This window comes from Notothenia rossii (assembly GCF_949606895.1).
Source record: "Notothenia rossii genome assembly, chromosome: 11".
Classification (NCBI taxonomy): domain Eukaryota; kingdom Metazoa; phylum Chordata; class Actinopteri; order Perciformes; family Nototheniidae; genus Notothenia; species Notothenia rossii.
This window is the reverse complement of record NC_136910.1, coordinates 47,802,529-47,817,620: the sequence shown is the minus strand read 5'-3', so window position 1 is coordinate 47,817,620 and position 15,092 is coordinate 47,802,529. Positions and strand designations below refer to the sequence as shown.

The following is a 15,092-nucleotide window of genomic DNA, read 5'->3' as shown; positions in this document are numbered from 1 at the left end:
TATTTCATAAGAATGTGATTTGAATGAGGGGATAATAAGGGCAACAACCCCATAAGCTAGAGACAGATCCTTAAAAAAGGTTTATGTGTTATGGGATGGAACAGATTTGAAAGACTTATCTTAGCTTCACTTATTTATAAGGAGAATTAAAATATCATGTTTTCATGTGCATGTAATGTAAATGGCATCCAATAGATTCTGGTTGAAATACAATCCTCCAGTCAATTGATATCCATCATGTTTGAAGGCAATTGTCCCCTGAGTTGAAACCTGACTCACCTATTATCCACATTTAGACTTTACAAGCTTAAATACATGCATCGGGAAGGTTAAAGACGACTACATTCTTTTTAAATAAACACAAATTGGAGTAACCATCTACTGATCAGAGTTTAACCATGTGCCCTGATCTTTCTCAATGCCTACTTGTCTTCTCTGCATTCAGCCCTTATGGCACTTAGTTTGACTTCTGGAGTTCACAGCATGTTTTCTGGGATGTTTCTTATGGTAAATGAGCTGTAACATCTGTCAGTAAAAGCACTTAACAAGAGGCAATTAGAGGAGTAACCTGTACCTCTGTTTGTTTATTATCTTAAAGAATGACTGAGTGACTTACATGGTCTGTTGTTTTGAGAGTTTTGTTACATAGGGCAGAGGAAAGGTCTCATTGAGGCTGTGTTTAACATGATGTGAGTTGAATGTTTTTAAATTGGCTACATTTAGCCTGTGACTCTTTTTCTGAAATCTGGTTATTCTCTGTTATTTTTCTATTTCTTGCACACAATCACACAATGGCAGTTACAGATATGACATGGGTTCAGCTGTGCATTCACACAACGGGAAAAAGTTGCTACCTAATCTATTAAAGTGTCAGAGGTAAATGCCTTTTTACCTGTGCTGTTTTGGAGGAATATGATCAGAATGTGATCGCCTTACCCTTGTGTCAGGTCCATTTACCCCATCAAACTAAAATAGAGATTTTCCAGAAACAATCCACCAAGGAATCGCTCCGACTCTGCATGAAGCCGGGTAACTCCTCTCTTAATGAAGGAAAAACAATAGAGAGTGAAAAGAAATATGAAAAACAGCTTAAATTCCAGGATGTTGTTGTATGTGGTTTTCAAGAAATTAAAGGAAGCTGATAAACAGATACAGAGCTCAGTTACATTTAGAATAAGAAAAGTACTTTGCGGATTGAATCACTTACCCTCTTATTGAGACGGATGTTAAAAAATGATATGTAGCTGGAGGTAATATTCTGATTTAAAAAATGATACAAACCTATATTTTTAGAGATTTTCCATCCCAACGCCTCACTTTGCAGGTTGGATCAACTTCTTCACACAAAAGACGATATTTTTGTTCAGACTTACAAGCTGCTCGAGCTCCACACTGATTTATGTTTTACCTACAATGACCCTATTGCACGTCATACATACCTCCCACACCTCATTTCTACCCGTTAATCATGTAAGTCCTGTCTTAACATTGCTCTCGCTATATACAGACCTCTATGACCTCCCCTAGCATGCATTCACTCGTAAATCAAAGCGCAAACTAACAAGTCAATTAGCTTTCTTTTCCTGTTGATATAACAAATCAATTAGCGCTCATGTCCTGTACATCTGAGGAGTCTGTTAGCTCTGGTTTCCTGTTTGTTTCCCGCAGGATCGAGGTGCGCTGTCAGAGCAGCTGCCTTGTTTGTGTCGGACCACATACACACATCAAACAGCTTCTAATAGCAGCCTTATCACAGCACATTACCCTCACATAAACATGAACCCTGGGTCAGGGCAGCAGGGCAGCATGTTTGCGTGTGTGTGTGTGTTTTCTGTATCCCCACCCACACTGCCTGACTACTGACAAAAAAATGTGTAAACTGTGACTTGAGACATATTACAAGTTGATGTGATATGTCCATTCTGGGATAAACGTTATGCGTCCGTCTTCAAGTAAGTGCAAAGTTCAAACCATTTTGCTTAATAAACATGTATTTCAATGTCATTTTGATACCATGTTCAGTCCCACAATGAGGATGATGATGATTTTAAATACATTTGATGAATGGAGCATGTCCTTTATGAAATGTTTAAATGTTTGTGCCCAATGAGTAATGTAAGCAATATATTTCTCCCAACTACATTTTTCTTTTTTAAATATGCTGTAAGGCATTTAAGGGCCATTTTAAGTTAAAAAAGGAATATAAGGGGGTAATAATCCAAGAAAAACTGAGAATTTGCAAGAATAAAAATCTCTTAGATAGTGAAGTCATACATTTCTGAGGAAAAACTAATTATTTGACATTAGTCACACATTTACTGGCAAAAGAAGTGTGTCTGTGTGTGTGTGTGTGTGTGTGTGTGTGTGTGTGTGTGTGTGTGTGTGTGTGTGTGTGTGTGTGTGTGTGTGTGTGTGTGTGTGTGTGTGTGTGTGTGTGTGTGTGTGTGTGTGTGTGTGTGTGTGTGTGTGTGTGTGTGTGTGTTGGGGGTTAGAGTTAGGGTTCAAATATTTCCTAACCCTAACCCTAAACTGACTTTTACACAGTTGTAGCTGTTGCATTTAATAAGAAAGATATGTGACTCTTTAGCTTATCTTTCATTTGATCCATTGTTAAAATGGAAATATTGATTACCCTAACCTAACCCTAACCCTGATACACTTGTAATTTTTGTTAATCTAACACCTAACCCTAACCCTAGCCACACAGCAAACAAAGTGCGCAAACACAAAAACGCGATTCAGTATATATACAGTGGGGCAAAAAAGTATTTAGTCAGCCACCAATTGTGCAAGTTCTCCCACTTAAAAAGCGGAGAAAGGCCTGTAATGTTCATCCTAGGTATACCTCAACTATGAGAGACAAAATGAGAAAAAAAATCCAGAAAATCACATTGTCTGATTTTTAAAGAATTTATTTGCAAATTATGTTGGAAAATAAGTATTTGGTCAATAACAAACAAACAAGATTGCTGGCTCTCACAGACCTGTAACTTCTTCTTTAAGAGCCTCCTCTGTCCTCCACTTGTTAACTGTATTAATGGCACCTGTTTGAACTCGTTATCAGTATAAAAGACACCTGTCCCCAACCTCAAACAGTCACACTCCAAACTCCACTATGGCCAAGACCAAAGAGCTGTCAAAGGACACCAGAAACAAAATGGTAGACCTGCACCAGGCTGGGAAGACTGAATCTGTAATAGGTAAGCAGCTTGGTGTGAAGAAATCAACTGTGGGAGCAATTATTAGAAAATGGAAGACATACAAGACCACTGATAATCTCCCTCGATCTGGGGCTCCACGCAAGATCTCACCCCGTGGGGTCAAAATGATCACAAGAACGGTGAGCAAAAATCCCAGAACCACACGGGGGGGACCTAGTCAATGACCTGCAGAGAGCTGGGACCAAAGTAACAAAGGCTACCATCAGTAACACACTACGCCGCCAGGGACTCAAATCCTGCAGTGCCAGACGTGTCCCCCTGCTTAAGCCAGTACATGTCCAGGCCCGTCTGAAGTTTGCTAGAGAGCATTTAGATGATCCAGAAGAGGATTGGGAGAATGTCATATGGTCAGATGAAACCAAAATAGAACTTTTTGGTAAAAACTCAACTAGACGTGTTTGGAGGAGAAAGAATGCTGAGTTGCATCCAAAGAACACCATACCTACTGTGAAACATGGGGGGGGAAACATCATGCTTTGGGGCTGTTTTTCTGCAAAGGGACCAGGACGAATGATCCGTGTAAAGGAAAGAATGAATGGGGCCATGTATCGTGAGATTTTGAGTGACAACCTCCTTCCATCAGCAAGGGCATTGAAGATGAAACGTGGCTGGGTCTTTCAGCATGACAATGATCCCAAACACACCGCCCGGGCAACGAAGGAGTGGCTTCGTAAGAAGCATTTCAAGGTCCTGGAGTGGCCTAGCCAGTCTCCAGATCTCATCCCCATAGAAAATCTTTGAAGGGAGTTGAAAGTCTGTGTTGCCCAGCGACAGCCCCAAAACATCACTGCTCTAGAGGAGATCTGCATGGAGGAATGGGCCAAAATACCAGCAACAGTGTGTGAAAACCTTGTGAAGACTTACAGAAAACGTTTGACCTCTGTCATTGCCAACAAAGGGTATATAACAAAGTATTGAGATGAACTTTTGTTATTGGCCAAATACTTATTTTCCACCATAATTTGCAAATAAAGTCTTTAAAATCAGACAATGTGATTTTCTGGATTTTTTTCTCCTTTTGTCTCTCATTGAGGTATACCTAGGATAAAAATTACAGGCCTCTCTCATCTTTTTAAGTGGGAGAACTTGCACAATTGGTGGCTGACTAAATACTTTTTTGCCCCACTGTATATAACCAATATATCAGACTCCTCCCAGTGGTAACATCAAAAAAGTTAATACATCCTCCCACTGATTTCAAACTTTTGTCTGTTGCCAAGCAATAGAATCTGATTTTAATCTAGATAAATATTTTATTGTTGTCATGGTAATACTATTACAATCATCTCATGCCTTAAGAAAAATGTGTACGGCCTAAATCACTTTGCTGTATGTTGTCTATCTGTGTAGACAGCTTCATGTATTTAAAACCAGAATTATTATTATAACCATCAAATGCATTGGAAATCATGCTTGAAAACATTTCAAATAATACAATTAAAATAGTTGTTGAAGGAAAAATGGAAAAAAGCAACACTGGGAATGTTTCATACAGTATGGTCTAAAGTAAAAACTAAAGTAGTTAAATAAATTAAACAAATGATTTCTATGTGAATAAAACACACACATAACGTGAATCCTTTCAGCAGACACATACAGCAAAGCCAGAGATAACACTGATACATAAAGTACAATACAATCATATGTCCCTTTCAAAAATGTCATTTCAGCGAGACACATGACACGGGCTATGGTGGTTAGTTCCTGATTCTCTTTTCAAAAATATACTGCATATCTATTTATATATTTATATAAACAACAACAAAACTTTTGATAATTTTCTTTTTTTTTATAATTCTAAAATACATCTATAATATTTAGAAACAATATGTACAATTCCCCCTCTCACATGTTTATGCAACATTAAACAAATTCTTCTAAAATGGAAGAATAAATTAACATCTGGAGAGGAACACCTCTGCTTGTAAGGCCGGGGGGGGGGTTTAAGAGCTGATCGACTTTGTTTGTCTGACACACACTCGCTCATTCACACTCACCAAAAAACACACACACACACACACACACACACACACACACACACACACACACACACACACACACACACACACACACACACACACACACACACACACACACACACACACACACACACACACACACACACACACACACACACACACACACACACACACACACACACACACATATGGTTCCAGTTGTACTTATTGAAGATATGTGATATTCAGCAATAGTTTCAGGATGGTTTTCCTGTTTATTCACAGAACAGTCGCGTCAGCGAGATCTCACATTCTGCGAGGTTTGAACTTTGAATAACGAACATTACGGGAACCGACATGTTGCGTGATGTCAGTGAACGTCCAATAACGCTTCAGTTCTGTCAGCTTTGAAATTCCTCTCCTGTGTACTCACATCTGCTGTGTAAAATAACCAATAGTCCAATGAAAAACATGAGGTTATATGAACTGACATGCTCATCAAGGCCTCAATTTGTAAGAGACATGCTCTACTGACATGATTTACCTTTCAACACAAACTTGATCTAACCTAACACCCATGGAGTGTACTGTTACCTGACAGCTAGAGTCGATTTCACGTCCTTTCTCCACGCTTTCTTTTTCTGAGTCACCAAGCCCTTATGCCGCCTCCTCTCGGTCAAACGCTGCAGGATCAGACCTCGCTTTCCATGAGACAACAGTTTATTCTCATGATGGCTGACTGTTTTTAAAGCGTCCTATCCAACGCTCTATAAGAGGATCGCAGTCCATATCTGTTGGACCACTGCAAGCAATGTACAGAGGATTGCAAGTGAAGATGGCGAGAATGAGGAGGCGCTCGATGCTGAAGATATGTGATGGTGGTTGTTGTGGCTGTGGGCTCTATGAGACGGCTTCCCTGTGATGTAACCGTTGACGATGCGAACCAGCGGGGGAGGTGGAGACTGGACCATAGGTCTGTAGAGCAAAGACATGAGAGTAGAGATAGAAACATTAGATTTAAAACAATGTTTATTTATGTTTTAAATTCCCCCTAAATATTTGCTTGATTGCCTTTTAACTTAGCAACATTAGCTCTAACCCTAAACCTAGCCCAGTAAACACACATTTCAAGAAGATTTTAGCTTATTTAAAAAAAGAGATATCCAATTTTGTGTTTTGTCCTTGCTTTCCTCGATGGTTAGAGGAAGGCGGGGCTCAGTTGGAAAATAATCTGAGATCATCTACTTAAATGCACCCAACAGGATTTAGCAACATTTAGCCAAAGCAAAGAAGCGCTATAACAAAGATGGCACATTAGAAACCACCAATGGTATGAAATTGGGTGTGTAAAATACAATTATCTCCTCATTTCCTTGTCTTTTTTCCGGACCTTGTTGTATTCCGCTCTGTCATTGCTCATCTAAAACCACCACCAAGGAAAATGATGGTGTTATCTTAAAAAAAGGACTCTCTCTACATCCCTATACCATCCACAATTGTAAGCGGAAATAAGCGGAAAGCAGGAAAAAAACAAACAATGGAAATATTAATGATGGGGAAAGCTACAAAGGAAAACTTCTCAACAAAGCAATCCACTGTTTCAGCATCGACCAATCAGCAGAGAATGTATCCGAGGCGCGCAGCTCATTGATCTGCTCATGGCAATAAACCAACAGCCAATCAGCCGGCCTGCTTCTACTCTATTTGTCTTCCAATGCCAATATTATACATCCTGCATGTGTGTCTTTATCTGCCCTTTTCTAAACAATTCCAGCAATTAAATCATTTTTATTCTCTTGTTTGATGCCGAGACTGCAGTGCACGTGTGGTTTTGACTGGGACGAGGCCAGGCTGAACAAACACACACATTATTGAAATTTGCACAGCAGGATAGCCTCCAATATACAAGTAAATGTGATTGCAAGATAGCATTTACACTTAACTGCACTTACTATAGGCCTCTGTTTAATAGGGGAATACATTTTGACAATGTCTATCGCCATTGCTTCTTGAGTTTGGATGGCTGACTCCAATGTCTTTGGCTGAAGAAATTACACAGTTGGAGAAGTTAAGACAGTTAAGCGCCAGGCAAAATAAAATGGCTTAATATATTCTGTGTAGGAATCAGTTAAACATGAAAGTGCAGAAAGGCAGTGTGTTGACTCGTAACCAGTTGCTCTAGAATCAATGCGGCATTTTAGCAAATAAAAAGTGTTGACAAATTCCCTTCAAAAATTCAACTCGAGTGATAGATAGTGTTTATTTTTATTACTTATGGATATTTGTAGTTAATGATGTTTTCTTAGCATTGACTCGTGTTGGCTCGAGTGCTACTGCCTGCAGCTTCAGGCTCTTAATTTTTTTTTAATACGGAACATAAATTCAGACCAAGTAGGGAATACTTAGCTGCTGGCTTTTAAGCCACATTAGTTCATTTAATGTGTAAATTACTGAAGCAGATATTCGAAGGTCAAGGGAAAATATTAGCCTTTTTACAAAGTGGGTTTATTTTGCTTTGAGGGCCAGAAGAGGTGTACGGAAACCAGGTGTGACACATCGCTCTGTGGCCGAGCATCAAATACAACAGAGAACTGTAGCTGCTTCTTTTTTTTGTGGACTCCCTCCAATGGGCTACCTTTTCAGACATTCAAATATACAAAGACGTGCACCGTGTACACTTTGTAACACGTGTACACAAACAGTCTGTTTCCTTTCCGCTCAAAATGCAGGTTCTCAGGAGGAGAGAAAACATTTCTGCAGACATAATGTACACAAACGCTCACAAACGCCCTCTGTTTCGGTGAAGAACAGGCACTGTATGGTCTCTTTACGTCACTAATTTGAAATAGTTTGTACTGTTTATGGAAAAATACATGTTCATACAGAGGTAGAAGTCACTCAATTCTGAATAGCAGAGACCTGCATGGTATATTCTTTCTTTCCTGCTGGTTAGCTGCAATTAAGGATAATCATAATTTAGATATCACTGTCATAGTCATACGCTAACCAGGTAAAAATAAAAAGACTGCCACAATGAATTTTTCTTTCCTCACATTTCTTGTGTTTCTTTAACCTGTGGTTCGCTCATAACCTGGGAAAGTAAACCGTAGCACCATGGGAACATTTCAAGAAAAGACAATTTGAAGGTAACTGTGTTAACAGAAGAAGAAGAAGTCTGTTGAAAAGCAACAGCATGATATACAAACATCTCATAAATCAGCATTATGTTATAGCCATAGGAAAAAGAGGTATGTTTCACACAACTTAAGATTCTGAGAGGGCTGACTACAGCATGCAAATACATTCTCATTCAGGAGTCATTAAAAAAAAAAATAACATATATAAAAAGATGTAATTGCATTGCTGAGTAATTCTAAAAAAAATAAGATTGTCATCTTAACCTTAACCCAGATGATTGTGCAGTAAAATACATTTCTCTCATGGGATAATAGGACAAATAGAGTTCGTTTTTTAAATGCAGGCTTTATTTTTCCCTTTTCTACTAATACAAGTCACTCGTGTGGATATTAACCATTATTCCCAAAATGGAAATTCCTCCATGATTAACTTAAGAAGGACCTGGTTCGTTTTTTGTGTGACATTTCCTCCCACGGTCCAAAGATCAGGTGAAGTGGAAACTATAATTGCCCGTAGGTGTGTATGAATGTGGTTGTCTGACTTTAGGTTTTGGCTAGAAACTCTAAAGCCTCTTGCCAACGCATGCTGAAATAGCTTCCAACTATGAGCAGGATAAGTGGGTGTAGAAAACAGATGCCGGGTCAAATTAATCTCTTTGTTCCCTGCCCACATGCACAATCATGCAACATAAAGGTTTGCCCTTACAACAAAATAAATTAAATTTCAACACAGCAGACCACTCCTTTTAGTCTGAAAGGTGAGCTTGTTTTGGTGTCCGGTTAGTGCCTGCCTGGAGCTACTGTGAGACCAAAACCGGATACTTAGTAGGAATTCCCAGGCGGCTTTTTTCACATCCAAGACACTTATACCAGCTAGGAACTAGTCTGGACTTATACCCCACTGCAGAGTGTGTGTGTGTGTGCGTGTGCGTGTGCGTGTGCGTGTGCGTGTGCGTGTGCGTGTGCGTGTGTGTGTGTGTGTGTGTGTGTGTATGTGTGTGTGTGTGTGTGTGTGTGTGTGTGTGTGTGTGTGTGTGTGTGTGTGTGTGTGTGTGTGTCAGTGTGTGAACATGTGGTGAAGTGTGTGCAGACTGCATGAAGAGTATGGTGATGTGATATGGTGGCTGTTTGAGCCTGCGGCATCCCACCAGGAAGTGTCGGGTCTATTCTATAGACATGTGGAAAGACTGCATTACACATTTTCAATTTCCCCTCTCTCTTCTCTTTTTTCGCTCAGCTTTCCTAGTTATATCCTTTTTTTCTTTTGTCCCCACAACAAAGAGACAGACAAGTCATTGATGACAGACGGATATCAGAAACTAGATCCTCTTTTCGCACTTCTTACCTCTCCTCGATGCGAACCCAGAGGTCGTTGAAATGCCGGTGCCGCTGTTTCTTCTGCTTGTTCCTCCTCTTTTTCTTCAGCATTTTCCGCTTCGCTTTCTCCAGCATCTCCAGGCTATCGGCTGGCAGCAGCATGTGGGGCAACAGATCGTCGTCCAAGGAACGCCCCTGATCGTCCTCCTTGTGGGGAAGCTCGTGGAAGAAAGGCTCCAGAAGAGGGGACTCATCGTAGAGGTCTTCTGACTCCGGAGATGATGCTCTCCTAGAGGGCGCACATCACAGGAATATGAGACACTTGTAAAGAAAGAGCTAGAAGGATTTGCCATATTTGCTTAATCGATAACTCTTGATTTGAATGGTATGAGCTTGTGGAAATATTTCTGTTTTTAATCAATAACGCAGACAAATGTGAGTCTCAACTATGCTTATTTTCCTCTATTTCTATTTTTATTGAAATGCAGGCGGCTGTCAGTGGGGTGCATGGTAGTTAAGGTTTTCAAATTCTCCGCATGGGCCGAATTGATGCCAAAACATAATTAAGTTTGGTTTTGGAAAGACCAACTCAGGTCCACCAAAAGCCAAACATCTTTGAGACATCAACTGCCTGCGAGTATTATCCTGAACAAATGGATTTATGGCGAATCAATTGATTATGCTTGTTTTTGTGATTCATTGTGGAATTGTTCTCCTTATTTGTCCTTTGGAATAACTGTTCTGAACCCAGCCCTACTAAAGCTGCTTCTCCATGATGAGATAAGCTACAAAATTTTCAGAGCTACAGTATCTCGATAAGTCTGATGATTAAATATTTAAATTAAGATTTCCAGTAGAGTAGGACCTAGTGGACACGCTGTTAGGTTTCAAAATCCATCTTAGAAAGGACAATATCATTAATTAAATAACGTATACGTAAATCTAATAATTAATAAATTAGATGAAAGGGAAATAGTAGAGGATTTGAGGATACAGTGAACCAACATCCAGTCTCTTGGACAAGATATACAAGATTTTCTGCAAAAAAACTAAAACTGACTGTTACAATACAATACGATACGATGTGATACGATAATACTTTAATGATCAAGTCTGAAATTTGACTTGCATCACAGCGGCTCCTGTACTGTACTACTGGAATAGGAAGAATATCATCAAATATTTTTGATACAAGGTCTGGTGCAGTTTAGCAGATATATCCATAGATATATTTCCAGACCCAGGTATTGTTTAAAAGATGAATTCCAGAGATGAACCTATGAAAGCAATGTGATTGGGTCACACACAGGTTCATCTCAGGCTCATAATCCTACATCTAACGTGTGTGAAAATGTGTGTGTGTGGAAGTAGACTCACTCATTCATTGAGTCACACACACAGAGCACAGATCTGCAGAGATAGCCACCCGCACAGTGTGCTATGCTAGACTGCACTACATGCTTCACAGCAGGAGGTATGAGCCCTGCTTAGCTCGGCCTTTTCAACAACACTTCACTGGTGGCCGGTCTTATCAGATGTATCTGTGTAAGGATCTACATAGAGCCCAGTGGAAAAGGAACATCAGCATATTGTTTTTCCTAACATTAAAGTAATCCAAATATTAGATCCCTACAGCTTTCCCTCCGTCTATCAGACTTCCTTTTACAAAAATCTGAAGTTTGTTTATGATAAATGATTGAATACCGCAGTTTATTCTCAAATCATATAACTAGTACTTTTGAGAATATCTGCCAATCATTTTGCAATGTAAATTAAAGTATATTAAGACAACATTAAATATACTTTTTACACAGTTTACTTTAATGTAAGGAAGTATTTGCTTTATACGTTAATCACAGAGTACCATGTTAGGCATCAGCTAATCTCTTGATCAACAGCTTGTCAAATAACAAATAATGTAGAGATAATTGTTAATCACATACATTTAGTGCTGACATTTCAAAGCCAATGAATGTCTTTTTGGAAAACCCTTTTAGTTTTACTCCTTTTACAATTGATGTTGTTCATGGAGCCTTAACTGAGTTAGATCCTAAGAAACTGGCTGGCCCGGACAACGTAGAACCTTTCTTTTTAAAGATAGCTGCAGATTTTATTGCTCCACCTCTCACTACTCTTTTTAACCTCTCCCTCAGCACAAACACAATTTCAAAATTGTGGAAGTCAGCGTATGTCCTGCCTCTACTAAAAGGAGGGGAGGCCACTTTATTAAATAATTATAGGCCCATCTCTAAATGAGCAGTTCTGGCTATGGTTCTTGAACACCTAGTGAGTGAGCAGGTAAAGGTGTTTTTATGTACAAATGACATCCTGTCTATACATCAGTCAGGCTTCAGAAAGCAACATAGCACCATCACTGCCACAATGAAAGTGGTGAATGATGTGGCAAGTTTTTTAGATAATAAGCAGAGTTGTGCAGCTCTATTTATTGACCTGTCCAAAGCGTTTGATACCGTCGTTGATCATCGCATCTTAAAGCAGAGGCTATTCAGTATCGGTATATCCAGCCATGCAGTAGGGTGGTTTGTGAACTACCTCTCTGAAAGGTCCCAATGTGTTCACTTTGATGGGCTGTCTTCTGAGTGGTTAAACATTACTAATGGTGTTCCTCAAGGTTCTGTTTTAGGTCCACTTTTATTCTCCATCTACATCAATAGTTTAGGTGAAAATGTCGATGGAGCAACCTTACATTTGTATGCGGACGATACCGTGATGTACTGTGCAGGTCCCTCCATTCAGGAGGCTGTTGTTAAATTGCAAGCTGTTTTTAACATTATTCAGACTCAGCTCTCTGAACTAAAGCTTCTTTTAAATGTTGATAAAACCAAGGTAATGCTCTTTTCAAAAGCTAAAAAGACACCAGAGCCTGTTGTAGATATTTTGACTACGCAAGGAATAAAAATTGAAGTGGTTACCTGTTACAAATACCTTGGTATCTGGCTTGATGATTGTCTCACTTTTAAACGTCATGTCAATAACCTGCTTAAAAAGCTGAGGGTTAGGCTAGGTTTCTTCTACAGAAACAAGTCCTGTTTCTCGCTTGAAGCCAAGAAAAGGCTAGTCACTGTGACCTTTTACCTGTGCTGGACTATGGTGATTTGATGTATATGAATGCACCTGCCCATTACCTGATCAAGTTAGATGCTGCGTATCACAGCGCACTGAGATTTGTGACAAACTGTAAAGCATTAACCCATCCCTGTACCCTGTATGCAAGGGCTGGTTTGCTTTCACTAACTGTACGGAGGCTCATTCACTGGTACATTTTTATATACAAAGCCATGTTAGGGAAACTTCCATCCTACATCTGCTCCCTGATCTCACGGCGAATTGTAAGTGGCTACTGCCTGAGATCGCATGCTGTGGTTTTATTAAATGTGCCAACTGCTAGGACTGTCTTAGGGAAGATAGCTTTTAGATGCGCAGCTTCTCTGTCTTGGAATAGTCTGCAATTGAAATGGAAACTGAGCAATCTGGTGCCACTAAATGTTTTTAAAGCTTGGTTGGATGCTACTCAATCGGAAGCTGTTGGTACCTGCTCATGTGGATAGTTATTGTAAATTGTAAACCCTGTAACGATGCTGTATGATGTCCTTTTTGTTGTTCTGTTTATGTGTTTATGTTTCATGTGGAACCTACTTGAGCAGGTCTCCCTTGAAAAAGAGATCAATGATCTGAATGGGATACACCTGGATAAATAAAGGTTTGAAAAAATGAAATGAAAATAGCCTTTTTTTTTTATAATATTTGATCACCAACGTCAACAAAAAAATGATCCTTTATTATGACGAGGCGAGGAATCAAGGGCCACCGGTAGAATCGCTTAACAGATAAGTTGAGTGCAATTTTTCATCATTTACAGACAACACATTTTCTTACAAGGTCAAAGCAGAGCTTGAACATCTGTTTTGGGTCTACAAATGAACACAGACCAACTACAGAGTTGTGCTTGGAAAATAATTTCCCATTTGAAATTCAGTCAGCGAGAAAGTTGAAAGAAATGTATATTCCTGTCAGGGCCATGAGGCAGCGGTTGCCCCGGTGAATGTGGACCTGAAACCTTACCCCCATTTAAGTGATAAAATATGGGCCTTGGAGTTTGACAGACTTGTGTTTTGAGAAGAAATCATAATGGGCAACAACTACGGCGAAACATAATATTTTCTGCTTGGTTATCTATCTGTCAATTTTGTATTTCTCACTTTCCACGCTATTTTCTTTGTCAGGTTCTTCCGTCTTCTCTTGTTACACAGACATTTCTTACGCTTTTTAAGGAAAATTATTATATAAAACATACTGGAACAGAAACGGCCCCAAGCATATTACTCATTCATCTTTGTCTTCATGAATTACTCTTGACCCATTATGTCTTTCATAATAAATAGTTTTAAAGTTGATTTTCAGATTTTAATGGTTGTGTGGGTTGTGTGGTAGTTTTAAATGTCCTTTTCCTGTTTTTAGTCAAACAAAACCTTTTTTTTCTTTTGGTTACAGATTACGCAAACATAACTGTACAATGTCAAGCATTTAAATGATATTTGGCGAGTTTGACTCATAAACAATACAAAGTGAAACGCTGCATGAAAGTACAATGATTTTAAAAGGGACATTTGGATTTCTGGAGAATGAATCAAATACATTTTTTTAAATTAAAAGCTTATATCAAATTGGAAGATGATGTGTCTGTTAGTGTTTGTTTGTTTGTTTGTTTGTTTGTTTGTTTGTTGTGTGTGTGTGTGTGTGTGTGTGTGTGTGTGTGTGTGTGTGTGTGTGTGTGTGTGTGTGTGTGTGTGTTTAAGGGCCTTTGGGCAGTAAACGTACCTGTTTATGGGCTGCCCAGCAGGGGTGTGCTCCACCTCGTATCCCTGGCGACGAAGCACATCAATGACTGTATTGTTGCCGAGAAAGTGACCTGCGACCAAAAAAAACACAAAAGTGATGACCTCCACTTCTGAAAGCTAATGAGGAACTGCAAGCAGATTGAAACAAGACATTTACTACCCTTCTAACTGCACTGTTTCAGGAGATCACAGGAAAACCCAGTCATGATTTAAATACAGAAACTAGAGGGGCCACTTGGAGCGCAGACCTCTGCCAAAACCAATCTACTCCAACATTGTAATGGTTCTTCCTTGTCCGCTGCTAGACCCTTCCACCAAGTTTCATCACAAATTGGCACACTAGCTTTTCCGTACTGCTTCTGTCAAACAAACAAACCAAAAATATGTCCAGCTTTATACGTTAAATGTGGAGTAGGAGCTGGGAGGCAGTTAGCCTGGTTTAACATAAGCAGCGATTGAATAAAATAGGCTTTAGAGATTGCAATAAACATAATTAGGCTTGTTGAATTAATCTACGTGTTAACAAGCTAAGCTAGTTGCCTTATGGCTTCGGTACCTTATCAAACAAAAACCCATAACAATGAAATAGATCTATCGATA

General features: G+C 39.4%; 1 protein-coding gene across 1 annotated transcript in view; it reads right to left on the bottom strand.

Annotated features, from left to right (window-relative positions):
* Window positions 1-5,318: 5,318 nt before the first annotated feature.
* Window positions 5,319-15,092, bottom strand: part of trabd2a (TraB domain containing 2A) — a 61,904-nt gene continuing 52,130 nt past the window's right edge. Inside the window, exons 5-7 of the mRNA XM_079659606.1 lie at window positions 14,473-14,563; window positions 9,662-9,922; window positions 5,319-6,154 (exon numbers count right to left, since the gene is read on the bottom strand). Coding sequence (XP_079515732.1) covers window positions 5,947-6,154; window positions 9,662-9,922; window positions 14,473-14,563 — 560 coding nt within the window. The 3' untranslated portion in view covers window positions 5,319-5,946. The remainder of the gene's footprint in view (window positions 6,155-9,661; window positions 9,923-14,472; window positions 14,564-15,092) is intronic.